The sequence below is a fragment of the Zonotrichia albicollis genome, chromosome 4, assembly GCF_047830755.1.
Source record: "Zonotrichia albicollis isolate bZonAlb1 chromosome 4, bZonAlb1.hap1, whole genome shotgun sequence".
Classification (NCBI taxonomy): domain Eukaryota; kingdom Metazoa; phylum Chordata; class Aves; order Passeriformes; family Passerellidae; genus Zonotrichia; species Zonotrichia albicollis.
In genome coordinates, this window is record NC_133822.1 from 72,292,494 (window position 1) to 72,318,984 (window position 26,491).

General features: G+C 37.9%; 1 protein-coding gene across 25 annotated transcripts in view; it reads left to right on the forward strand.

The window, feature by feature from the left end:
- The window catches only part of PLEKHA5 (pleckstrin homology domain containing A5), a 154,853-nt gene extending 131,938 nt beyond the window's left edge, over window positions 1–22,915 (forward strand). For 8 of the 25 annotated variants that reach the window (XM_074540071.1, XM_074540074.1, XM_074540075.1 and 5 more), the window contains 15 exons: window positions 2,682–2,744; window positions 3,319–3,399; window positions 3,534–3,683; window positions 5,066–5,167; window positions 6,353–6,464; window positions 6,700–6,746; window positions 7,522–7,710; window positions 8,224–8,341; window positions 10,659–10,774; window positions 12,807–13,016; window positions 15,513–15,671; window positions 16,931–17,052; window positions 17,849–17,994; window positions 19,104–19,188; window positions 22,033–22,915. In XM_074540071.1, coding sequence (XP_074396172.1) covers window positions 2,682–2,744; window positions 3,319–3,399; window positions 3,534–3,683; window positions 5,066–5,167; window positions 6,353–6,464; window positions 6,700–6,746; window positions 7,522–7,710; window positions 8,224–8,341; window positions 10,659–10,774; window positions 12,807–13,016; window positions 15,513–15,671; window positions 16,931–17,052; window positions 17,849–17,994; window positions 19,104–19,188; window positions 22,033–22,051 — 1,719 coding nt within the window. In that variant the 3' untranslated portion in view covers window positions 22,052–22,915. Of the gene's footprint in view, window positions 1–2,681; window positions 2,745–3,318; window positions 3,400–3,533; window positions 3,684–5,065; window positions 5,168–6,352; window positions 6,465–6,699; window positions 6,747–7,521; window positions 7,711–8,223; window positions 8,342–10,658; window positions 10,776–12,806; window positions 13,017–15,512; window positions 15,672–16,930; window positions 17,053–17,848; window positions 17,995–19,103; window positions 19,209–22,032 lie in introns of those variants that run through there. The other 17 variants (XM_074540077.1, XM_074540079.1, XM_074540078.1 and 14 more) reach the window with 6 other exon arrangements.
- Window positions 22,916–26,491: the final 3,576 nt, after the last annotated feature.

Genomic DNA, 26,491 nt, shown 5'->3' on the forward strand with positions numbered 1-26,491 from the left:
AAAATATTCATTGAATCAAAACAGTAGGTGGAATCTAGAAATAGCTTACAAAGTAATGAAATAATGCTGTCACTTCAGTGTTTTTAATATCAACTACTTAAATAGTTCAACCACTTGTGTCCCAGGGTGTCCAGCACAGGGGATCTCTCCCTTTCTGGGAATCATCTGCTGCTGGTGTGTGACAGAGTGGGGACTGTACAGATAGTGACAAATGATTCCTAAGCTAAGAGGGAGGTTCAGTCAAGGTCATTTTGCTTTTTCACACACAAGATAACACATCTGGCCAAACTGTGGTTGTGCAGCTTGTCTTTGAAAAATGCTGAGTTCTGTTTGTTGCTCTCAGGGTGCTGCTCCCTCAGGACTGGGAGGTTTTTGGTGTTAAGAGGGATGGATTTGGTGTGTTTGAACAGGCAGAGGGAGGCCAGCAGCAGCTCCTGTCCCGGCTTCAGTAGATGGCACTCTTGCTCTGAGTTCCTGCCCTGGCAGAGCCTCTGCAGGAGCGATGTGGCACGAAGGGCATTTTGATAACTTGGTCACTGGAGCTCTGCTAATGCGTTTCCCAGGGTTCTGGGGCTGTTGTTTCCCAGGGTTCTGGGGCTGTTGTTTCCCAGGGTTCTGGGGCTGTTGTTTCCCAGTGTTTTGAGGCTTGTTGCCCTTGCCTGAGGTGTGTAGTTGTGTTTTGCCTGCCACATCTCTCCCATCCCTCCAGCAGGATGCAATCACATCCCGCGCCTCTCGCATTCCCTGATGGCCTGGGACAGTTGGAGCTGCTTTTGTCAGGGATGGATTCGGTTATTCGTAATATTTGGGGCGTTTTTGTGCTAATCCTGGGCAAAATGCTGCAGTGGAAATGTCAGGATGAGGTGGCTCCCAGCAGTGCCCGTTGTGTGGAGCTGGTGCTGCTGACCGAAGCAAGAAGTCAGTAGCAGTTTGAAAAGTGTCATAGGATTTTAATAAGAAGAATTAGCACGGCTATAGAGTTCTTTGAAAAACTGTTTTCCTTGTCTGAATACTTAAAATGTATTCCCTCCAGGAGGTACAGAGGGGTAGGGATGCTGAATTGGCAAACTGTTTTAAACTCGGCTATAATTGAGGTTGAAATGACAAAAAAATAAATGTCTCTCTTTTTAAAAAGTATGAAAAATACTGGCTTGAAAAAGCAATATATTTTTCCAGCCAAGCCACATAAAACGCTGAGCAGTGACTTGGAAAGGTGTATTTATCTAATATGGGATAATCTTCCTTCTGTAAAATCTTCTGTTGTGAAATATAACTAGGTTTCCTCTGTAAGTTAAATACATTTGGCCATGTTTATGAGTTTTATTTAAATATTTCCATTCCTCATTTTTCTCTCATGGTGATAAAATCAACAGTAAAACAACACAGCTCTACAATAGTGGGAGTTTAAACGGCTATCTTAATTTGTGTGACATTCATGAGGTGCAAAAGTGCTGTGGCTTTTTTCATGTTCCAACATTCATTTTCATGAAGTGTCCATTTCAAAGAAAGTTATTCTGTGTTTTTAATACACTATTCATACTTCTGAATTGTCACCAGGTACATTTGCATGAGGTACGTGGACATAATATTGTGAAATAAAACACTTGAGTGTGTTGAAGGTTTATTTTATGTTTGGAATGCTTGTCTCATGAACCCTTCCCTAGTCCTTTTATTTCTAAGCGCCCCTTAACATGGACTTGTGTCTCAGTAGTCTTCCTTGTACTATTAAGTGACAATTACCTAATTCTGACAGACACATGGAAGGAAAGAATCTCTGTTGGGACTCTGTATACCCAATGTTTTTTAATTAAATAGAATATGAAGGTTGATAGTGTTATGTTCTTACTTGCTGTATATAGGCTATTAAGTAGTTACTCTGTGTGAGAGTTCACTCTAAAATGGGCAGCTGCCTTTTTCCTTGTGAAATATTTTAAAGTCTTGTTCCTAGTCAGTAACAGATTGAAAAAGTTAAGAAGTTTATGTGAGGAGCTGTATCAAAGTGGGTTGAGGTACTTTGCATCCTTCTAGCACAAGGAGACAACTTTGCCTAGGTCCAAAGATAAAATAGAAGAGCTTCTATTTGTGGTATTTCTGGTGATGTTCTGCTGGAGAAGAAATCCTAGGAGAAGTAGAAAATCCATATGAAAAATCCATATGAAAAGTGGTGGCACTTATTGGACATATCTCTAACAAAACATTTACAACAAAATAAGATGTAAACTTGGGTCATTGTGCTCTGGTTTTGGCTTCACCTCAGATCACCCTGCTTGTGAAACACCTGACCTTAGTGGGCCTAGAATGGATAATTCAGAGTAGAATGAGCCCCTCTGTTTAGAATTCATATGACAAAACTGAGGCACAATGATGCATCATTATTTAGATGTATTCTGGCAATTTCGTCTTCCTCCATAATCCATGTTTGATTGAGTTGTACATCTTTGAAACTGCAGTTTGCATTAGAAACAGCCTGTTAATTTACTGCAGCTCTGCTGACAGTCTGCTTGACATTCCATTTAGTTACCCTCATTAATGTATATTGGCTAAATATGTATTGTTCAATGTGGCAGGTTTAGCTTTCAAGCAAAAGCTGATTTCTGTGTTAAAACTCTTAACATGAACATTAGTTTTCATTTTCACAGTCCAACTAAGTTGTTTTATGGCAATATTATTCTTCCTTATAGTTAACACAAGAAGAATGTAGGGGTACACTATACAAATATAGAACTGAAGAGCTGGACATTGATGTAAGTCATTTGTATTCCTTCTTGCTTGTAAATATTGGTATTTGTCTCTTGATAATAATTTTCCTCTTGAGTTTTGGGTTTGAAACCCCACGTAATTGCCAACAGAAATTGCATCATTTTATAGAGGGAGATGTCTCTGTAATAAGCTTCTAACTTGCAGGAAATATTATATTTTAGGCTGAAATTTTAACTATTTGATACAATCAGCTGAGAAACGATGGGACAGAGTGTGAGACTGTGAATGTATAAAATCTTTGTAATTTTGTAATAGTAAGCAATATGTCAATTAAAATAGAATCTAATACCTATTATTAAGTTGTAAAGATTTAGCTGTAGAATCATAAATTAGATGTTTTGAGCCATGCTGCTTCAAGCTATAATAGCACTTCATAGTTTGTTAAGAAGGTTTCTTAAGTAATTTGAAAATGCAAGACAGATGCTTACATAATTTTAGAATTCTTAATTTAATAGTATTTTCTGTGTATCTGTGTAATGATTTGATCAAGTTAAATTTTGATTACTGAGTATGCAAATAGCAAAATGCTAATTGTGGTAATTTTCTGTTCTACCCTAGGCTAAGCTTAGCCGTTTATGTGAACAGGACAAAGTCGTGCAAGCACTGGAGGAGAAGCTTCAACAGCTACACAAGGAGAAAGTAGGACAATTGTATTTATTACCTAAAGTGGATGTTATTTTACATGCTTATTATCAGAACACTGATAGCTGAAATAAAAGGAAAATCAGCCCAATGATGCAGCGCATTAAAAATAATTCTTTTTATTACAATAGTACACACTTGAGCAAGCTTTGCTCTCAGCAAGTCAGGAGATAGAGATGAATGCAGATAACCCAGCAGCCATACAGAATGTGGTCCTGCAGAGGGATGACTTGCAGAATGGATTGCTCAGCACCTGTCGGGAGGTGTCCCGAGCCACTGCAGTAAGTACCACCTTCTTTCCACCAAAACCTCATCAGCTGTGAAATTATTGTGTTCCTATTCCTAATTACATTGGGTTTTTTTACTCCATCCCGGCAAAAACTCAGTTGTTTTTACTTGCTTGTGTTGCTGTCAAAGGTGAATGGAAAATTATTTTCTCACTGCATTGATTAAGTGAAATAATCCATGATTATTTCATTGCAGTGAAAGGTGATTCATCATCATCATCATCCTCTTTCTCTATTTTTTTTTTTTTTTTTGACCAGGAATGGGTGTGTATACTGTCACAGTTGTTGTGGTAATTACCATCTTTGAAATATGAGAAATTGATAACAGAAGATAACAATTTCTTTGTTATCAAGAAATTGATAACAAATAATGCAAATAAGCTATTTCTTGTGATGGCAAAATAGTGTCGAGCACAAACTGTATTCCACTTATTTTAAGCAAAGGCAGCTGCAGGACTGCCATAGTCTCTCTCTAATATTGGGGCATTGCATTTAAAAGACCTTTCAAATTATGCACTTCCAAAAGTTTTTGTTGTATTTTTTTTTAAGGGGTAGGGAGGAAATTGCTGTGTACTGTCCTTTTCTACTTTGTGATGACAATGAATCATTTTTGCCTACTTAGAGATATTTCCAAAAAGGTGTCAGATTCCAGGGGGTAGCTGTGGTAAAACCTGACAGGATGTCAGCCCTGAAATCCTGGTTGTAGTCTGAGTGTTGGACTCCTTGTAGCAGGAATTGGTTGGACACAGCAAAGGGGGAACCAGGGGAAAGGAAATCCTCCAGACACACTTTCCCTCATTAACTTTCCAATTTATTCTAAATGAGTAAATTGCTTGATGTAGGCTGCAAAAGTGAGACTGTGGGGCTGACCTCCAAGAAGAATAATTTTTTTTCCACCTTTTCCTTGTGGTGTTTGCAGCTGCACATGAGTAGAGCAGTGTTGTGTTGGCAGCTGGATGAGTTGCATTTTCCCTGCATAATGCTCTGCCTGTGCACACACATGCTGTGCGCTCACACATGTGTATTCTGGGTGATAAAAGAGACAAATTTGCATCCATTTTTGTGGCTTTTCTGCCTCGCTGGAAAGACAGCTTAAGATCCACATGCCTGCTGACTATAAAGGCATTTTCTGAAGAATTTGCCCATGCCTGTCTTCTTTGTTAGTGCTGTTTGTTTGAATTTCATTCAGTATCATTAGAAAATCAAAAAGCTGTTTAAGCATTGCATTCTCTAAATTATGTATCTGTTTATTTATTGCTGGTGTCTATTTATGTGTTACTTTCTGAAGTTTCATGCCACTGGAAAAAGAAAAAAAAAACTTTTTTTTTTTTAAATTGAACTGTATCCCTAATTCTTTACATTTGTTATATACTTAGGAACTGGAAAGAGCTTGGAGAGAATATGATAAATTGGAGTATGATGTAACTGTAACAAGGAACCACATGCAGGACCAGCTCGATCGGCTTGGAGAAATTCAGGTGTGCCAAAGATCTTAAAATAATACACTCAGTTCACTTGGACTTTGTATGAGTTTTAAAACTATTCAAATGAAAAAAGGGAACAAATGGTGAACTAAATTACAAACTTTTACTTTCTTCTTCTACCTTGTAAGTTCTGAAGAAATGATCAGGTTTTTCTTTTTTTTTCACATATAAGACTGATACTCCTTTGTCTGGGAGATTGCTTTTTTTGTTTCAGTGAGCAGGTTTGAAACAGGATGGTTTTCTCAGACCTTAGTTGCTCTGATAGTCATAATACATCTTCGCACAAATCCTTCCATTTCTCTGAATATTTTTAAAATAATTGATTTTGATGAAATTATTTATTACAGGAAATGCTGTGGGTGTTGCTTCAGGCCTTCCAAACGAAGGATGGTGCTGTGTATTTTAGTACTCAGGAGCTGGTGCTGAATTCCTCAGCAAGGCTCTGTGTGGCACACTCACAGATAATATGGACATGCAGGTGTCACAGATATCTGCCTGTGCTCTGCACTGCAGGATCTTTGCTCCAGGGGTTGATTTTCTGTGCTGCCACAAAAGAGATTGCAAAGATTTCCAAAATCTGGAAAACTTGCATTGATTGGTGCACAGTGTGCATGTAAAGACATTTATATGCAAACACTGTTCATCTCCACCTGGTTTGGATCCTTTTCCATGGCTCTATGTGGGTATCCTGTGCAAAGCCTGCCTGGATTTTCTTTGGAGACCAAAGATGAAATTCTGCTCTTGAAGTGAAGTTTGAATTAGCAGATTGCTCTCAAATTGACTGAGGCATTATGAAATAAGTCCATCTTTTATTTTCCTTCATTGTGAAAGGATGTGCAGTGTAAAGAGAGAGGTTTTCTCTTTTTTTTTTTTTTTTGCACTTGCAATGCATTGAGCATTGGACATGTTCATTTTTAAATTTGGTAGTTACTCCAAAAGTTTTTTCATAATCTTTACAAAAAAAAAAAAAAAAATCACTGTTATAGAAGCATTATGTACTAGATTAAATTATACATTTTTAAGTTTGGCAGTTGCTCCAAAAGTTGAAGTTATTTTCATTATCTTTACCTAATAAAAAAAAGAAAGAAAGAAATAAAATTCACTGTTATAGAAGCATTATGTGCTAGATTAAATGATACATTTTTAAGTTTGCTAATTAGTGGCCATATTTGCTGGCAGACTGAATCAGCAGGGATACAGCGTGCTCAGATTCAGAAGGAGCTCTGGAGAATTCAGGATGTCATGGAGGGTTTACTTAAACATAAACAGCAAAGAAGCTCTTCTGAGGCAGGTAAGCAATAGGGAATGATACTGGATCATATAAATTTTTTTAATATAAGCTCCATCATTGCTTTTGTATGTTTGAAAAAATGGCACAATGACTAAGAAGAGAACAAAGTAAATACTACTTTAAATTGGTGCTTGGTGTCTTTGGTTGATAGCAGCAGGTTAGAGTTCATATTTTTAAAGCTGTTTATTGAAAACCATTTTTCTCTTTTTTTTTCTCCACACCTTCCCCCAAACAGGCATCATGGTATCAAGGACATTTTCTTCTATTAAATATAAAAATGAGGTATGGTTTTAGCATATTTACTATTTTAGCATTATGGAAGTTGTAACATGGCTATGATAAAAACAAGTGTTATTGTGAATATTTTAAGGATGTCTGAAGGATGTATTCAGTATGTTTCTGTAAAAACACCATACTATGAACTAGTTTTAAAGACTGATAGCTCCTCTAGTAATTCTAACACTCATTTGTACTGTGTCTCTGTATTCTCACTGGTCTGTTTCTCTTTTCCATTTCTTACCTTTTCCTCTCCCTAGGCTCATAACATAGAAATATGAACCCTGATTTATGTTTTCTACCCACCACACATTTCATGGGAAGAAATACATTGCTTTATATGTTTATTCAGATATTGAGCCTGGTTCTCAGATGGCCAGAGCACCCACAAGAAGAGCTGAGACTGTGGGAGCTCCCAAATGTTCAATTCCTCTGAAAATCTGGCTGGAAGTTACAGTTTTAAAGGGACATTGTCATGGTTATCTAAAGTGTGTGCAATATCCATCTGGCTTACAGAACTTTCTAAAAGTCTCATTTATGTAAAATCTTTCAAAAGATAATGGATTTAATTTCTAAAAGTATGATTTAGGGATTTTGTACATGTCCAGCAGAAAGCACAGGTGCTAGATTTATTTTTTCCCTTTTGTTAAATGTGACATTGTCCCTTTAACTGCAAAATCTATAGCTGCTGTAGCCATGGTAATATATTTTTCTTTTTAAGTTATAAATAACTGTACCAGGTGCTCATGTCTAAATAAGGTGACTATTCTACAATCTTTAGGAAGAGGAAGTAGTCCCACCTCGTCCTCCACTCCCTCGGTCCTATGACTTTACAGAGCATCCTCCCATAATCCCCCCTCTGCCCAGTGATAGCAGCTCCTTGCTCTGTTATAGCAGGGGCCCAGTACATCTGACAGAAGAAAAGAAGATGTACCAAGTTCAAGGATATCAGAGAAATGGATCTTACTGTGTAAGTGGCTTAAACTGCCACGTTGTTCTTGAAGCATCCTCCCTCCTTTGCACAGCCACCGTTTTTGTTTACTCATCTGGCTACTTCTGTGTTATGGTTTCACTTTTATTTGGTTTTGTTTAGAGCTGCATCATTTGCTCTTCACATTCTCCTGTCATCTGTTCTGTGCATATATAAAATGTCTTAAGACTTAAATGTCATAAATTTGGATTCTCCTGAGTAGTTCTTTAAAAAACTCTGGGCTCAGCTTTTGAAGCTTGTACCAGTTTGTTTCCAGAAGATCATTAAAAAAACCCCATCTCTCTGCCTTTTTATGGCAATTTTTTCTGATTGTTTGCAAATGTTGTTACTCAAATTAACTACCAGAAAACACTTCTGCCATACCACTTGAAGGATGGAACACTGTCTTCAAGTGAAAGCAGAGTTATCACGAAATAATTGGTTTGAGTCTTAAGACATAAATACTTGCAGCAAAGTGCCTGTTTATTTACCTCATGCCTTGCTGTTCCTCAGGGTCCTGATTATAGGCTTTATAAGAGTGAACCTGAGCTAACTACAGTAGCAGAAGTGGATGAGTCTAATGGTGAAGAAAAAACAGAACCGGTTTCAGAATCAGAATCTTCTACTAAAGGTTTGTTCCCAGGCACGGTGTTGGTAACCTTTCAGCTTTCTCACAAGGAGTGCAGAGCTCAGCTGTGTTGTAGAAGCTGCCTCAAGGTTTGTGCCTTTGCAGCCTGTCCATTTCTCAGTTTGATGGAACGGCTTCCACAATAAAATAATGATTTAATTATATGACGAGAGAAATTTCAGTCAATTACACCGCAGAAAAATCAAACATTACACTCACCAACAAGCCTGAAATCCTTATTGACACCATGTCTAATCACATCACTCACATTCCCCACACGCCATTCCCTTGAACAATTACCCATTTTATGTTCTTGCCCTTGAACAATTACTGAGTTTTTGAATCAAGCTCCCGATGTTATGTCACTGGAACGTCCAAAAAGGCAGCACCGCAGAATTTTCAGGCTCTCATAAGGCAGGGAAACAATGTCTTTTTCTTTTTTTTAATCTTGTAATTGTTGAATTGCCTTCTGTCCTCTGATATAATAGGAATAATGATCATGACCTTGGAGTGTACAGACAATAAAGGTCTTGGCAATTGCTAAATGCTTTAGATTCTTCTCTTCATCTAGCTCCCATAAAAGCTACTAATTGCTTGGTAGAGTCTTTTACCAGGAAGTGCTTCTCAATTCTGTTTGTTAAAACACACAGAATAGTTTGTTAAAGGTGGCTTCGGGAAAAAGGCCAGCTTTAGCACCTCCCAAAAACCATATTAAGAGCTTTCAGGAAAACTACCTAAACTTAGCTATTTTTTTACCCTAAAGATTGATGTTGCCAGTGGCAGCAGGATCACTGCCTTCTCTTTTGGTGCTTTGACATTACAGAGCAGGCTGATGCAGTGGTAACAGAATTTTACCAACAATTATACTTTTACAAAGATATTATTGTTTCCATCAGAATGGTCATAGAGGTTTTTAAAACTGAGGTTAGCATACAATTTGGGTATAAACTCTGTGAATGGCCCTGTGATATAATTAAGCATGCACTTACCACACAATTTGTCAATTCAGACTCTCTGGGGTATTTGCTGAGATACAATGTTAAGGCACATAATTAAATTCCTGTTAACTTGGTGGCAGAAAATGGAATATTTATCCTGAGATTTGCTAATCATCAATGACCTAAATTGAGAAACTTGTCTTTCTGACATCATGCCTAGGTTTCATTGACCTATGATGTTTCTGATTATTCACAGTAATTTATGTCAAAAGGTGAAGTTATGATAAAGACAAAATGAGAAAATCTACACTGACTGTGTAAAGAAACCCAACACTTTTTAAGCACCTTTAGTCTGCTGTCTGTCTCAAAGACAGAAATTATTTTATTCTGTCCATTTGTAGAAAAACAGTCCTCAGTGAGGGAAAGCAGTAGTGCAAATTCCTCTAAGATTAATAACGTTTAGAGGTGTGGAACAGAATAGCTGCAGTGGTAGCAAGCAGTGAGAGGCTCTGTATATTCTAAAACTCCCTCCAGTGTGTGGTTTATCATAGCTGTGTTTTATCATGTGAGCAGATGAATTTTCTAACAGACGTCTCTTGTTCTGGGCATTCACTCACAATAACAATCCCTGTGCAGTAGGAAAATGTAACCATTGCTGATTGTTTCAGTTCTGTTATAGTGTGTAATCCATGACAGGAAATATTTTTATGTCATTCTGTCTTAAGTTTTTAAGATGATGAGGGAAAAAACTTACAGGCAGCTCATCTCTGAGTTTTTTCTGCCTTGCTGTTTTAAGAAGTTATACCTCAGTGATGGAAGTTTCTTACTGAGGGTGTTTCTAAAAATAAATATTTTCAGAGGAAATTTAAAAAGGTTTTTCTAGTGGCTGTGCACTGTGGTTAAAGTAGTGAGCACTTGCCATGCCAGCCATTTCCCTCTCTTTTCAAACATCAGCAATTAAAGGGAAATGGGAACAGATATGGGAGCAGAGGAATATTTGTGACCTGTGTGGTACATAAAGGTGACACAAAAAGAAAATGGAATTCTGCTGTGTTTTATCCTTTTTTATGTCTAAAGGGCATCCAAACTGCTGCTTTATAGCAGAACAACCTCAGCTCCTGTTTTCACTCACAGCTGAGCAGGCTCAGGGTGATCTAAGGCACACACAGACATCAGCATTGGTGTGTGTGCACACAAATGAAACCATGCAGGAGCTGCCTGGACTTTCCATGTCTGCGCCCACCAACCCTCAGCACCACCCTCTGAATCTGCCTTTTGGAGAAGGGTTCCCAAGGCTGACAATGTGTCTTTTCTAGAAAACCAATCACCAGTTTTGGCAGCGTTTTGCACAGCACTCAGTTTGTTGCTTTGCTGTTTTGCAGGCTCACATTTCCCTGTGGGAGTTGTACCACCCAGAACCAAATCCCCAACACCAGAGTCCTCAACAATAGCATCCTATGTCACCTTGAGGAAGAACAAGAAGATAGATCTAAGAACGGTACTTGAAAATGACCTTTGAGCATTGGTTGTGTTCATTTTTAAGTCTGGTAGTTACTTTAAAAGATTGAAGTTATTTTCATTGTCTTTACCAAAAAACAAAGAAAGAAAGAAGGATTGATCACTGTTATAGGAGCATTTATATACTAGGTTAAATTATACATGTTTACGTTTGGTAGTTACTCCAAAAGTTGAAGTTATTTTCAATATCTTTACCAAAAAAAAAAAAAAAGGAAAGAAAGAAAAATCACTGTTGTAGAAGCATTATATACTAGATTTAGCATTATATACTTAATTATACTAGTTGGAATCTTTTGGGGTTTTTTTTGCATGGGTCAGGATTGGGATTGAAAGCACTGGAGATGGTATTTTGTGTTTGGACTCAGATGTTTATTACTTATCTATATTACAGTCTTACAAGCTGTTGTTCTACAACATTTTACTAATAAATTAGAAAATGTCTCCTTATTTGTCTCTACAAAGTCTTTTAAAGAAAAGCTATTTAATTAAGAAATTACACTTAAATTATTTTTATTTTTTACTCAATAACTAATCACTTGTGTCCTGCAATGCAGACTTTTCTAATTACAAAGTCCCACTCAAACCCATAAAGAAAAAAGTAAAGAAGATGTAGAAAAAAGAGCAGCTACTGCCTTAAAACCTCTATTATAGCTTTATGTATATTACTGTATTCTAAAACTTTAAACTCTTAAGTTTTCAACTATGTAATATTACATATTTCTATTTATACTACACACTTATAATCTCGGTTCTATCATTCAAGCTAAGAAACTTTCGCTAAAACCTCAAGTTAATGTAGTGTTTTCTTAAAAGTCTATACCTAAAAGCACAAAAAATCTAAAATTCTGAACATCCAGAATTCTAACAGAGACTGCTCTAGAAGGAATGATAAAATGATAAATGCTGTGCATGTTAAACTGCATGGAGACGCTCAAACTGGGCAAGAGCTGAGTGGGAAATGATAAATCTGCTGAAATTCAGGCTTGAGTTGAAAGCACATGAAGCATCTTTCAAACACTTGTATTTGACAATTTTAACAGCCCCTTTATAACAAGCACAGGCTTTTATTTATTTCAGTTCTAAAACAATTTGGGAAATAGCTAAAGCAGCCAGAAAATAGGATATAGTCAGCAGTATGCAGATAATGGGCCTGAAATTCAGATTGGACAGTTCTGTAGTCTCTGGGTTAAAGACCCACATGTACATGGAGTTCATGCAAAAGAGAGGAAAACTTTTGCCAGAGTTACAGTACAAATAATAGAGGAGAAGTTGTGAGAAGAAAGGGAGAGGAGAGAGAAACTCCCAGGATCTTGGCTGGAGAAAGAATACCACTTTTCATAATCAAATCAGTTCCTGTAAGGGCACTGAATGCAGCTGATTAGCCTGAAGTCACTTTTGTCTGTCACAAAAAGTACAAATCTGCCTGAAAAACAGTGAATTTCAAGAAAAGATTAGGTAAATGGGTGTTAGTTTGGGAAAAATATAATGCTTCGAATTACAGATTGTTAAGTGGTAGTAAATTCATTTTGTTTCAGCCTGCACTTGCAGTTAAATGATGCCCAGCTGTAGTTTTTCTTGAAATAAAAAGGCAGAAATTACTATTAGATCAACTGGTATAAATGTCCTGGATCATTAAATTTCAATTATGTTTCTGTCTCAGTCAAATATCTCGTGTTTGCCAGTTTTATAATGTCTGGTGAATTGTTTCAGCTTGAGAGGGTGGCTCAGAGAGCATCTACCCATTCTCCTGATGTTTATAGTTGGTGATGGTGATGTTATTGTTCAGAAGAGCAAATTATTCCTTCCTTTTATTTTGCATTTCAGTGTTCATTTATTGTTAATTGGTATTTGTAGTGGGTTTTTTTTACAAACATAGGAGGTCTTTATTGCCCACTATTTTTCTGCCCTTTAGTAAATCATTAGGTGATCTCTTCTGGTAAGTTACAGTCTGAAATCTTAGTTTTTAGTGAAACATGTATATATAAATATTTTTTTTTTCCCTTCCATTTAAGGAAAGACCAAGGAGTGCAGTGGAGCAGCTGTGCCTTGCAGAAGGCTCAAGGCCTCGAATGACTGTGGAGGAGCAGATGGAAAGAATAAAGAGGCACCAACAAGCTTGTCTGAGAGAGAAGAGGAAAGGACTCAACATTATTGGTGTTTCAGAGCAGTCTCCCTCCCAGAGCTTGTCCTATGTCAGGGATAATCCTCTCAAGCTGGCACAGGTGGGTGATGTAAAGCTTTGATGTGCCCAGTTAAAAACTGGGCACACCTAATTGCACCTAATGGTAGAAGCCACTTCTTTGCCTTTTTGGGAAGCAAACACCTCAAATCCACATTGATTGTGGATCAAATCCTCATTTGATTGTGCACTGTGATGTTTGGGAACAGGGCAGGTGTTTTGGTCAAATTCAGCAAACAAGGTGAAATTGCAAGGTTTGGGACTGAAAACAAGATCAGGGAGAATCAGAACTCTGTTGATGTTGAAACGGAGTCAGTGCTGATTTTTCTGCCTGTAATGTATTCAAACATCTGCAGCATTTTTAGGAAGGAATGTATATTTATCATCAGAGCACCTAAGTCATGCTCTTCTGCTGTGGTGTTTGAGCCCATAAATACATTAAAACAGAACCCACACTTTTGTTTTCACCCTTCTTAAACTTGGTTATTTGCTTGAAAAGTTTGTTCATGGGTAAAGGATGGAGAGAGAGGAGGAAGATACAATTGCTTGTCACCAACCAGGAAATATTATTCTGGATATATATCTAAAAAACCCCCAGACAATCAAGCAAAACCCAAAAAGCCAAACCAAACTCAGATATGGGATAGCAGATTTTAGGCAGCCTGCTACTTTCTAGATACTTAAATTTAGCTTTCTTTTCCAGTAACTTAAAGGAGTTGATTTTTGGTTTCTTTGGGTTTTTAATCTTCTGGAATACTTTTTCCTTCAGACCACATTGTTTACTGGCTTCTTTTTTTTATTAGTGTTATTTGCTTTTCTGCTGGTGCGGAAATGCCTTCTTTATTTGTGTGTTTTGTAGGCATTTTAACATCTGATTTTCCAAAAGCACATTAAATATATTGCAGTGTGAGGAAATCAGGTATTTCAAAAGATGATGTTTCAGCTTTGCATTTTGGGTTGGTTTTTCACCTCTCTGCTACAGAGCTATACAAAAGTTACTTTTTCTTCAAGAACTTTGCACCCCCAGAAGACTCTGAATTCCATTTTAGCCTTTGCAGTAGAGCATCTGCATTTGGGTTGACATCAGGAGTGCTACATGTGAAGGGAGTTCCTACAAATATTTCTGTGATTAACACTGCCTTCCTCTTGAAGAGGTGGTGCCAAGCAGAGAGAGCTGCGCAGATGTTTCTTTCAGTAGTTTTTACTGAAAAGGAAAGTTGAAGCTTTGTCTCTTCCCTGTGGTGTGGTTCCAGACCTCAGGGTGAGGGAGCTGCAGTGCTGTGTGCCACACCTGGGGGCAGAATCCAGAGTAATTCTGTTCACTGCCCCGTGTTCCTCAGTCTCCTCTGTGAAATCAGGCCTCTGTGGATGATAATAAATTTATAGAGTAAGTGAGAAGATCTCTGAATTGAATATTTAGCTAACAGTCCACATTACAAAGTCACTTTTTCTACAATAACTTTAATTCTTCCAGAATGCTATTTGGCTAAAAGCCCCAGGATGAGGTATTATGCTGAGTAATAGCTTTTATTTCTAAAAGCATAGTTTTTATGTCTATTGATTTTTAGAAAAATGGTGCAATGGCATTAACTGCTGGAAGTCTTTTTGACTGTGGTTTGGTTATTTAAGAATTAGAGGGGGAAGAGGATTTTATTAATGGCCTGCTGTGTAATTTTGAAGTGATTACCATAATCCAAAAGGAAGTTGCTTCACAACTGCTGTTGGGACGAGCAGATGATAAGGGGAGCACACTTTTAATTCAGGAGAGCAGAGACTGATTTATGAACTGACTTAGGTGGAATTTCCCCTTAATAGGGTGCATGTGTTAGATCACAGGAGTTCAGCCTCGAGATTTACTGCTTCCATGGCTCCAGCTCTCAGATGAGCCTGCCTTCAGCTCTGCCAGTGTCATGGTCACAGCTCACAATCTTGAGTCACCCCTACCGTCCTTCCTCAAAATTTCTACATCAACTTATTCTCTGCGCCACGGATTAATTTTTTTCTTTAAGAAATAATTAATGCTCTCTGCCATTATCAGATACCGTGTTGTCCTCTATTAAATCAGTTCACACCGCAGGCTTGGAGGATACCCAAGATAATTGGAGGAAGTGCATGCAGGTGCACTGAGAATTTTGTGCTGAAAGCAGGTTTTTATCGATTTTTGTTCTTAAACTAGAAAAAGCTATTTTATAAAAAGAGCAGCATTTATGAATGCAAGTAAGAATGCTGCTGAGCTGATTTGTGACTGAGCTAATTATGAATGAAATTTCAGAAGATCGGGGTGACATTGAAATGCTGGAAAGGAAGATGGGGCAGAAAGTACAATAATCTTGCAGACAAAGAAATGTTAGGCTGAACTGTTTTGGAAGGTGAAAAACGAGAAAATTTCGAGTTCTTAATGATTTCTATTTTCCTTACTGCAATCTATGCTTAAGATTTTTTCAAGTATTTCTTTTTTAATCAGTCAGAGGGCAGCAGAAGGCTCAGAACTGTGATAACTTCTGTAACAATATGTCCATGTACCAATTTTATTCCTCAGAATCGGAGAAAGGATGATACAGTGTCTGGCAACATGAAGGAGTTCGAGAGCACCGGCAGAGAAAATAATTTGAAACAAAATAATGGAAGTCCTGGAGAAGAAATAGCACAATTCAAAAATGATGGAGATGCAGAACATAATTCAAGTTTTACTAAAGAGGTACAGAACTAATTCCTTATTAAACTGTTCAATAACATGATTCAAGTTTTGCTAAAGAGGGACAGAACTATTCCTTATTAAACTGTTCATCAGCTTATCTTGCAGTAGCAAACTATTTTGAGACACATGTACCAGAGGATGGGAAAGTTAGCCAGTTCCTTTCTCTTGAAAGATAAAGACTTCCTATTGAAAATACAATATTCTGTAGAGAATCACAAAATTCAATGGGATCTGTCTATAGCTGAGACATGGAATTTACTTGTATGTGGTCTTTAAATAATAATAATCATTGACATATTCATTGCTTAGGCTACCCCAGTGGAATTTTTGACAGCCATTTACAGTCCCTGAATTTTTGTTTGGTTGGCTGTAATGCATCAAATGGTTTATAGAAAGCAGAATAAAGCTGACACAACAAATTACACATGGAAATAGGCAGTACCTGTACTTATAGATATTTTTCATTGCTTTGATTTCTGCCCTGAAATAGTTTGAAACACACTTGGCAGGGAATTACCCTGGTGTTTCTGGTACTAAAGTTCCCTTAAGACTCAGCAAAACCAGACTGACTGTGAAGAATGGATTACTAGAGTTGCTTCTACATAATCATATCCTGTTTATGGTTTAATATTTTTTTAAGTGTTGTGTAGAGGTTTTTTCTTCTTCTATATCCATATTCCTCAGTAAATGATTCTTTTATTTAATCATTCTTTTGCTTTCCTATTTTATATTTAGTTTATATATATATATCTGATGGAGAATGGTATAAAATCAAATAACTAATTTCTATTGTTATCCATTGGAAAAACTTCCTTATTGAGAGACTGTTGCTTTGTTAAATAGGCAAATATTTCAAAAGGAAAACTATGTAATACACTCAAATTGTTGATATGTAATCAGACCTTAAACGCAGCATTCAGTCTTATCAACAAAATATTGCAGCATCTGGGATTTTTGTTGGCATCATGAGGAGAGGGATAGCATGGAAAAACAGGCAGGCTGCAATCCAAAGAGCTCAGAGGAGTTCTGGAAGTTATTAAGGCAAACCCTGCCCCTGGCCTCTGGTAGAAGTTTTAGGATAACTCTATTAACCTGCATGGTATTGATAAAAATTTCTTAAGTTATGTAATTCTGAGTTACTAAGTATACATGATGGCAAAATTTGTCTGTTAATAAAACTGTTTCCTGGTACTGTATTTCTTATCTGCCACTTAGTGTGTGTTACAGCTTTTTGTTTCATGATTTCAATTTTTTTATAGCTGTCAAAAACTGATGATCTTTTATCAGATGCACATGTTGTATCTGACTCAAAAGAAGGGAGTAATGAAGAGAAAGCAGAAAAGAAAAATAAATTGGAAGAAACACATGATGGTGATATAAGGTAAAAATCAAACAAGATGTTCAGAGGCTATTTTAAACTTGCATGCTGTATTTATTAGCTGAATGGGCCAAGCAATTGCCATAAATACTGAAAAGGTTTATTTCTATGGTTTTGAGAGGTGTATATATAGGGAAATCTAGTGAGAGGGTTGACTGCTGCAGGGGTTCAGTCAGAGTTGATGACTTGGAGGGTGAAGCAATGTTTATTTTCAAGTGTTGTCCCAGTTATAACCAGAATGCATTCATAATCCTTGTCTTGGCCTCCAAAATGTGTTTAATAATGTCAGTTCAAGCTTTGTATCAGTTTATTGTGAACACTCCAGCCAGTGCTCCATAGCATGCTCTTTATTGCTGATTAATTTAGGAGCAAACTAAAGATCTTATTCTACATCTCCTGCTTCATTTTTTCCCTCAGCGCTTTGCAGGGTTGCGGAATTAGAGGGATATTATATCTTGGATATTTCTCTCTCACAATTCCTGGCTTTGCTGTAAGTTCCACTGCAGGTCCTAAGTGAGTTCTCACCTTAGGTCATGACTTTGTCACAGGACCCTGCAGCAGTAGGAAACTGCAGGAGTGCAGAAAGGAAAGGAATTAAATCCCAGGTGCTTTTTGAAAAGTGTAACTACACAAAGTAAGAAGGATTTCAAAATGCCTGCTTAATTTATGCTACCCTAACTTGCAAGTTGCAGCTTTTTTCTGTTAACAGGAGAAAATTAAATTATAGCTCCTACACTTAGTGGTTAACACCTGAAATTAAGTTAGAGCAGGTTCTAAATGCTGTGCTTTTTTTAAGCAGCTTGCAGAGTGTGACCACAGTTGCAAACCACAAACCCAAAAGCAGCTCAGAAGAAAGTGAAATACTCAGTGTTCAAGAACAAGAAGGGATTGTGTCTTCATTTGAATTAGCAGCACAGTCTTCAAAAGGAAATCAGGCAGCAGCAGGTATGGAAAAGAGTTTGGCTGAAGCACAACTTATCCAGTACATATGTAAAACTTCATTTCATTTTCATTGTGTCTTTTGATGCTCTGAAACCCTTGTGAGCTGAAAATGCTGAGCTAGTCTACATGTGAAGTGTACAGTTTTATAATGCACAGAAAAATAGTTTCCCAGTGGGCAGCTACAGAAACTCCATTTTTCTGAGGTTTTAATATAGCTTTTATAGTTGCTAATTCAGGGATTTAAATAACTGTTGCCAGAAATTGAGTCATGCTGTAGTTGTTGGTTGGAGCCAATCCTTCCTTTTTCATCTCAGTCCTGGGTATGTGTAGACTTTTTACCATTGCTCCCTGCTGCTGAGTGACCTTAGAAATGCCCAAAAAAGTGGAATTATTGAGTTTCCAATGTTTTAAACTAGCAAGGAAAAGACCCCAGTTTGGCCACATTTTGAGGAGTAAGAAAAATTTTAAAAAAACAGAAAACAGCTCCTGAGTGGAGCAATGATTGGTGGTAGCCTATTGTGCAAGAAGAGAAGAGTGGAATAAAGCAAAACTGTGTGCAAAGAAGGAAAAAAAGGAGTGAGTGGGGAAGGAGGAAGGGAGAAGATAGACTTCAAGACATTATTTGCTGATGAGAATGGTTAAGAAAGCCAAATGGTTCAACTTATGGATATAAAAGGTGATCTGGACCTTTGTAGTGCAGTCAGCAATCCTCTCTGTGACTTGATAATCAAAACCAGAACTTGTCTGTGCATTTTGCACTGCTCAGCAGAACGAGGAGGTTCAGTTCATCTGAGCTGGGATATGAAGGTGGGTCTGGGCCTATCCCAACTACTTAAATTTCACTTTTTTCTCCCCTCTTTCTTGGCAACATAAAACATCAGCATTCCTGTGTTTGCTGTTCTGCTAGTTATTTCTAAGCCTGATTAGGGATCAGCTGTGCTGTCCCTTGAAGCTGTGCTTTTTGTGCTGACCAGATTTTAAGCCTTTACCTTGTGTAGCTTTCATTTATTTCTTACATTTGCTGTGGCTTGAAATGGTGCTTTTTTTCAAGCTGATCTTTATTATGGCTTCTGTAACTTGGACTCTTCTTTCTTTTGCTGTATGACTGGCAGTGAAAAGTTTGCCCTCCTCACCAGAGTCGTCCTTGTCACCAGCTCCATCCACGCAGACCCAGCTGACAGAGGGATCCCATTTCATGTGTGTATAGTTACAGACAAGTAGGTGCTTGCTTTCCCACCTCTCCTCTTCCTGATATTCTTCCAGGTTATTTGTGTGCTGGTGTTTTTGGGAGAAACATCTGATACTCAGCAAGACAGTGTTACCTGCAGTGTTGAGTATAAATGAGCCAGAAAACAAATAAATTTGTGTATTGCTTTGCTTGCAAGGAGTGCATTCTCTGTCCAGCTACAAAGAGAAAGGGCTAATTGGTTTATCAGGCATATTCTCCACAGCTGGCAGGGTAAAATAGCCTTGGAAATAACAGCCTGGGCTGCTCCAAACCAGGGAGTTAAGGCATGAGCATCACTGCACAGGTGCACATGAGTCTTGGTGCTTCAGCCATGGGCAAAATGGGCAACCAGAGCTCAGAGCTGGGAATGCCCAGGATGGAATGGGTAATGGCCTGAAGAATTCATGGCTTAAGACATAGAAACAACAATTATAAAACTTTATTTCCTTCTTTCTGTAGAGAAAGCCCCACACAGCTGCTCTTTCCTGCTATAGTGGGTGATGGCTTCTAGGAATCAAGTTAGAAAGCATGAGTTAGGCCAGATTTACATTTTCTACTTCTGGTGTCACCCACTTAATAAATGGCAATGGAAATATAAAGTGTGTGTTTGTTTGGGCAAGTGTTTAACAAAATTAGTAGGATATCAGTGTCAATGTGTCAGCACTTTACCTGCATTTAAATCAATCCACATTTGTTTGTTCTTTGTTGTCAGGAAGTGTTTGTTTAAATGAGCATTCTGCTAAAAGAATGAGCTTTGCTTCAATGGCAATGTTCAATGTAACCTAAGAAAGCTTTAAAATCAAGAACAATTTAAAATTGAGACATTTTCAGTCATGTAGCATGAGAAACTATGAAAATACATTTTTTTAAATTTCCTGTCTCAGTCTCAATTGCCAAGGTTTCATTTTAGCAAACTCAGACTTATTAGTCATCACAGAGACCTTTCTAATATGAACTAAGGGCAAGAAACTATTTATACTCCTCAAACAAAAAAAATGACTATTATTAAAATATTTTCTCATTTTGAGAAAGTGGAAAATGCCATTTTCACATTCAGTCCTGACACTGCTCCTGCCTTCCTGATGGATGTGGTCTGCCATTATTAGATTTAGCTTGAATTTTTATACTTTTATTCAAAATGTTTATTACAGAACTATTAAAAAAAAAAAAGTGTGACTTTCCTTCTGGAAATACTGATTTGTGTTAATGCTTTTCATGTTCACTGTATAAATATATATTTTTATATATAGATGTAAATTATGTATTTATAAATGTATATAAATATACTGTATAAATATACACACATTTATCATGCATCTCCTTTTTAAATATCACAAACATTCCCCCCATCCTGCTGAGTTTTGGGTCAGTAATGAAAGTGAAACTGCCCTGCTGATTCTGTCTGTAGGCACAGGGCACCTGTCAGGAAGGGGGAGCAACCAGAAATCTGTCGCCAATTGCATTAAGCTGCTCTCAGCTCAGAAGATCAGATCAGCAAATTCATTTCCTTTAGGATTTTTGCTAAATAAAATAGAAATGAATAGGAAAAGGCTTGGCGAGGTGTATCCCCACAGCCAGTTCTGCAGGTGAAGCATTCCTGTGTTCAGGACAACTCTGCCCTCAAAAGCCTCTAAAGAGGCTTTAATTGCTTTTAATTTTCTGACAAAATGTCCATCTGGAATGGCACTTGTCAGTCTGATTCCCTGCTTGCACATGCCTCTCCCTGGTGGAGAAAGGATCCCAGAACTTGAGCCAAATTCCAAAGCAGATTTGTGCCGTGAGCTGGGTTTAGCATACAGGGGAGATGGATGGAGCACAGTGCTTGCTGCCCTCGCCCTCCTGGGGCTGTGGTTCCAATATTCCAGGGCTTTGCTGAAGGATTCTGGCACATCTTTTAGCACACAGGAATTCAGCATCCCTCATTTTCAAGAAGTCATAAGTGGCAAAGGGAACTCAAGGCTGTAGGGTCAGCCCTGGTCATATGCAACCAAATTTTTCAGGCAACATCTGGAAAATGTATAGTGGATTTCAGGGAATGAAGAGGTAATATCTGTATTTGGCTTTTACAGTCAATTAGAAAAATTACATTCTTGGCTTGATGCCAGGGGAATTTGCCATAGGAAATTGGTGGCACAGGATACTGTAGGACTAAGGAGAAACCCCTTAACACAAGGCTCCTTTTTTGTCACTGCCCTCATTCTGCAGAGACAAATCTCTGTGTGTACCACCAGCCCTGTTACATCTTAAGCATTGCATTTGCACTGAGTAATGGGGGGATAATGAAATTTCATACAGCACCTGGGTTCAAAGCTCAGGAACGTTTTTACCAATGAACTGTTAAAAGTTAATTATAGAAGTCCTTGCAGCAATTACCAAAATACAGCAAGCTCTGGGTAGAGCATTTGAACAACACTTCCAGTGCAGTGTAGCAGCTCAATAATTCTGCATCCCCTTCCAAAATGTGCCTTGCATTTCTAAGGCTAGTTAGGATCTTTGCTGTTACTGCTGGTTTTAGGTGAAGAGCATTTGAAGGTGACCATGAGTAACAGGATAAAACTCTTTCATTCAAAGTGGTGTACATTTGAAAAAAAACATCTTGGCTTTGCTTTTTTCTGTTGAAATATCTTGACAGCAGTATTATTCATCAGGAAAACACATTTTGGAAATAACTGATTTCTAAAATATTTTATTATGTTCTACACCTGCATTGCTAGGTTGAGGTCAGGAGTTCTTTGCTGTGTTTAATCCCCTGAGTTCTTTAGATTATTTTCTGTTGCTAAAATAAAGTAACTTAATCTGTGTCTGTCTTGCAGCACTAACGGCTTCTGTTGAAACAACTCATGCCTGAGATGTATGGACCTGACCTATGAAAATATGAGAAGATATTGTACAGTATATTTTAAATCTATGAAATTCATAGTTCTGATGCTTTTGGCCACAGAGCATCGTTTTATCACTTCCTGGAAAATGTTTATTCCAAGAGAGCTTTAAATGGCCCACGTGTACACTCAACAACCTTCAGATTGTTCTCCTGATACCAGCTTGCTGCTATGATTTCTGTGCACATAAAACAAAGGCTCTTTTTCATGTGCAGCCTACAGTCAGAACTTTATTTGCTATTCTTCAGAATTTCATGTTCTTTTAATGATGGATCATATAAGTTTACTTTTTTCCTTCTTTTAGATGCATAACTCGGTTAATTTTACATATCACCACTAAACCTTGTTTTACACTTTTTCAGCATTACAATTTATTGTTTTAACAATTTATTTGTAAAATTTTTATATATATATACATATAGATATATTTAAAATGTGCCATTTTTATTATTGCTTAGTAAGAGATGTCCTGTTTCTGCTGTAATGATTTCTTGGTCAGGTTGCAATGTCAGCAGTTACTGCCACACTTCTGTCAACATAGACATTAATGTTAGTGGTTCCTTTTTCTTGACTAAAATGGAGTGTAGGTATTTTGAGGTACTGGGCTTTTCCTTGATGGGGTTGGGGTGTGTACAGCAATAAGCAGGTTTTCAATCCAGTACTTAGTTTGTGTACAAATGTAATTATGTTCATTGTGTATATATTATACAATGAGCACATACGATGTAAGTATGAGAAGCCACTTATTATTGTTCAGATACGAATGTTCATATCCCATTTCTTTTATATCATATTAAATAAATGTTGATGTTCTTAAGGACTTGTATGGTTAGTATTTCTTCCAGCAAACAGATGTCACACTGTGTTCCACCTTTTGATGTGGGGAATGCAACAATTCCTACCCCACTGGCAACATCACCTGTCAAGCAGAGTAGCAGTGACAGACTCCTAAGAGATCCCAGTCTTCCTCTTCAGGAAAGAATTCAGGCTGCAACACAGAACAAAACAGACAACCTGAGACTGAGATGCAAGAAATACAGGTTCAGCTCCTGGCTCTCCCAGACTTGTGTTGTGATACTGGAACAATCACTTAGTCATTCTGCTCCTGCATTCCCTGCCTGTTTACACGGGAGGTAATAGCCTGTCTTAGTGGGGTGTGGTGAGCAGTAATTCAATATTTGCAAATGCTGGTTGCCAAGTTCACTGGGGTTAAGGAGAGAAGTGTGATGATTCCTGGAGGCTTTGGCATCTGCACAGCATCTTCCAGAAACTGAAAGAAAGCCTGAAATAATCTGTCACAGTGTTGTCACACTACAGATGTTACAAGCTTCGCTGTTCCGTCTCGCACAGCTGCCTGAATTTGCCTGAGACAAAAGAGGGTTAGAAAAGAACTAAGAAAACAAAAATATTTCAGGGAAAGCTTTTGAATCTTAGGCTGTAAAGCTAAGGAATCTTTTGCAGGTTCAGGCAGCTGCTGTGTGCTTCAGTGCATGTGTGTGCCATAAGTGGTAAGGCAAGTTTCACAGGAAGGCAGCTGCCAGCTCCTGTTGTGCTTTTTTCTTATCACACAAATCATATCCTGATCAAGTTAATATTGCTGTTCTAGAAGTTAAAGAATTCATTGTGCTTTTCCATAGAGGAATGCCTGATACTGCCTCTCAGTTTGATATTACTTTACCATTACCCCTCTCCCCAAGTAGGAGTTTGTGTTTGTTGGATTCTTCTGGCACTCCCAGCTCTGCTCCGTGTTCTTCCTGGTGCTCTTTGCCACAAAGATACAGTGTGTGCTGTCTGGCTGCCTGTTCTGCCATTTTCTGTGAAAAGTTAAAAAGCAGAAATTTTTTTTGCTGAATTCAGCAGCAGAGCCTGGAGGGGTCACAGTGGAAGAGGTGGCTGAAGGAAGGATGAATGATGAATGCAGGCATTGAGCTGAAGAGTTACCACACCGCCCTCTTTTTTTGGAACAGCAGCCCCAAACTAGTGCATCCTTCCATCCAAAAGACAGAGGAATGTGATTTTATTGCACAACCAGCCAAAGCTCAAGTGTTGAGTGGAACACCTGAGGCAAAGCAGATGGGACACACCCTGTTCTCTCCCTAACCCTCCTAGAGAGAGCTCTTTGCTGTCAAGTTCTGCAATCTCTTTCTGCCCTTGCTGCCAAGAAAAGAATTGCAACCAATAAAGGAAAGAATGACTAAGTGATTTTTGGACATTGATAGATGTTGCCTCTGTCTAAAGCAGTTGTTGGTTTGGTGTATCTGCAAGGAACATGCAGTTGATAATGGAGCTGGGCAAGTTGGGGAAATAAGCAAGTTTTGCTGATAGAACTGTTGGCAAAGACAGCAAAGGTGAATGATGCAGGAATGTAGTAATGATCATAGACTATAATTTCACTTCCTGTGGGCACTTGCTGCAAAGACTTGGAGTTTCATTGGGTGCTCTATTTTTTTGTCTTATGGAAAAAAAATAATAATAAATGTATGGCTTTGTGTTATCACAGAGCATTTACTGTTTCTTACCTCATCAGAATAACTCATCCCAGTGATCATATTCCTAAGATATAGAAATATCAGAATACTGATATGGTCAGCCTTCAAACATCTATTTTATGTTTGTATCTAGGATATTTTTATATTTCTGACTGATTGCTTTATTGGCTATTGCACTGACACTTGTATATATGGAACGTGCTTTTTTTTCAAAAGCAAGAGTCCTTAGGAATAATGCAACACATTCTCTACAGATGTTCATGCTTTTCAGAACCAATTACATCTATTTTTGTCTTTTGTTCACCATTTGCATTGTTCCAAGGCTACTAGAGAATGTGAATCTTTAAAGTCCCTTAATAAAGTGACATTACTCAAAAAGTTATAGTTGGTGTCTTGGCAGTTTTTGTATGTTGTGGACTGGCTCAAAGGGAAAGACCTCACCAGGAAGCTGAAACCCAAACCTTGTTTATGGTACCACTAAAGTGGAAAAAGTAGTTCTCAGGTCACATTTCCTCAGAAATACGCATCATAAAATGAATCCAATAAGGTTCTGTTTTCAGGAAATCAGAAAAACCTTGCACCTTTCAATCTAAATCACATTAGTTGGACAGATTGTGACAGAATTCTTATCCACCCTATTGGATCCACTGCATGTAGCAGGAGTGCATACATGAAAAACATTAATGAATTACACTGTCAGTAATAGATTTAATAAATAAACTCTCTAGATAGACTAGTGGATTAAGTTGTACCCTGGGTGAGCGAAGCAGCAGAATAGAATACCTTTAATCAGTGGTGCTGTTGGCTAAGTCTTACCTCAGACTTTTCATTATATTTTAAAGAAAAGGTGGAGGGGTTTTATTTTTCCTTGTCTAATAAACCATAAGTAGTACTCATTCAGATCTCAGAAATGGCCCATCATGTCTTTTCTGCACGGTACTATTTTGTCCCTGTGATCCTGGATTGTGCCATAATTATTTTCTAAAGTTATTCTAGGGTAGTTTAATTTTACCCCTGTTTGAATCCTAAGTTAAAATGTTATTTTCTGTCCTTTAGAAAGTTGACATTTAAACAGCCGATAAACAAATTGCCTGTACCTGGCATTGATAATATATCTGAAGCAACCTCGTCTAACTTTTCTAGGGATGCACATGGAGCTAACAAAGCAACATCTGGCCTTTATTTCTTCTAAAGAGCATTTTAAATGCTTGCTGGTATATCCTAGGAGCTGTTTGGCTTGTCCATATGGGAACGCTGAAGAAGCTGCTACAAAATAAAACAGAATATACTGGTGGCTGCAAACAAATGCCTGACCCAAAATGAAGGCTAAAAGCAGCTGCTTTCTGAACTTGACATGCACGACTTGTTACCCAGCTGTTCCAGATGTGTCAGCATTCAAATGTTACTCATGGAATGAAGATTTTGGGGCTTTTTTTTTTTTTTGTGGTGTTTCTTCATTCTGTGGTATGCCAAAGAAAATGTTTTTAAGGTCTGTCTAAATATTATCTGGCTGGTGTGGTGAAACTGCAGCAGCTCTTAATTGCAGCTCTGGGTGAGTGACATCAGCACAGAGGTTGCCAATTGCCTCGTGTGGCAGTCTGGCTAGGGATGTGCTTAGGAACACTTTTTTGGGCTGGATTAGGCTCTGTTTGGGATAAAAGTAAAACTAGAAGCAAACAGAGCTGTTTTCAGTGGGCTGCTGTAGAGTATATCTGGACAAAACCAGATGTGGGATCATTAACTTCTTTATTACTGAAACCAAAATGAAAATAAGGAATTAATTTTTTTCTTCTGGTCAAATACTATCCAGATCCCTGTTGTATGGAATGGAAATACTTCAAAGTATTTCAGACTAAAAATGGAAACACCCTCTTGCTCTTTTGAAGGTGAAATGAGTACTGTTT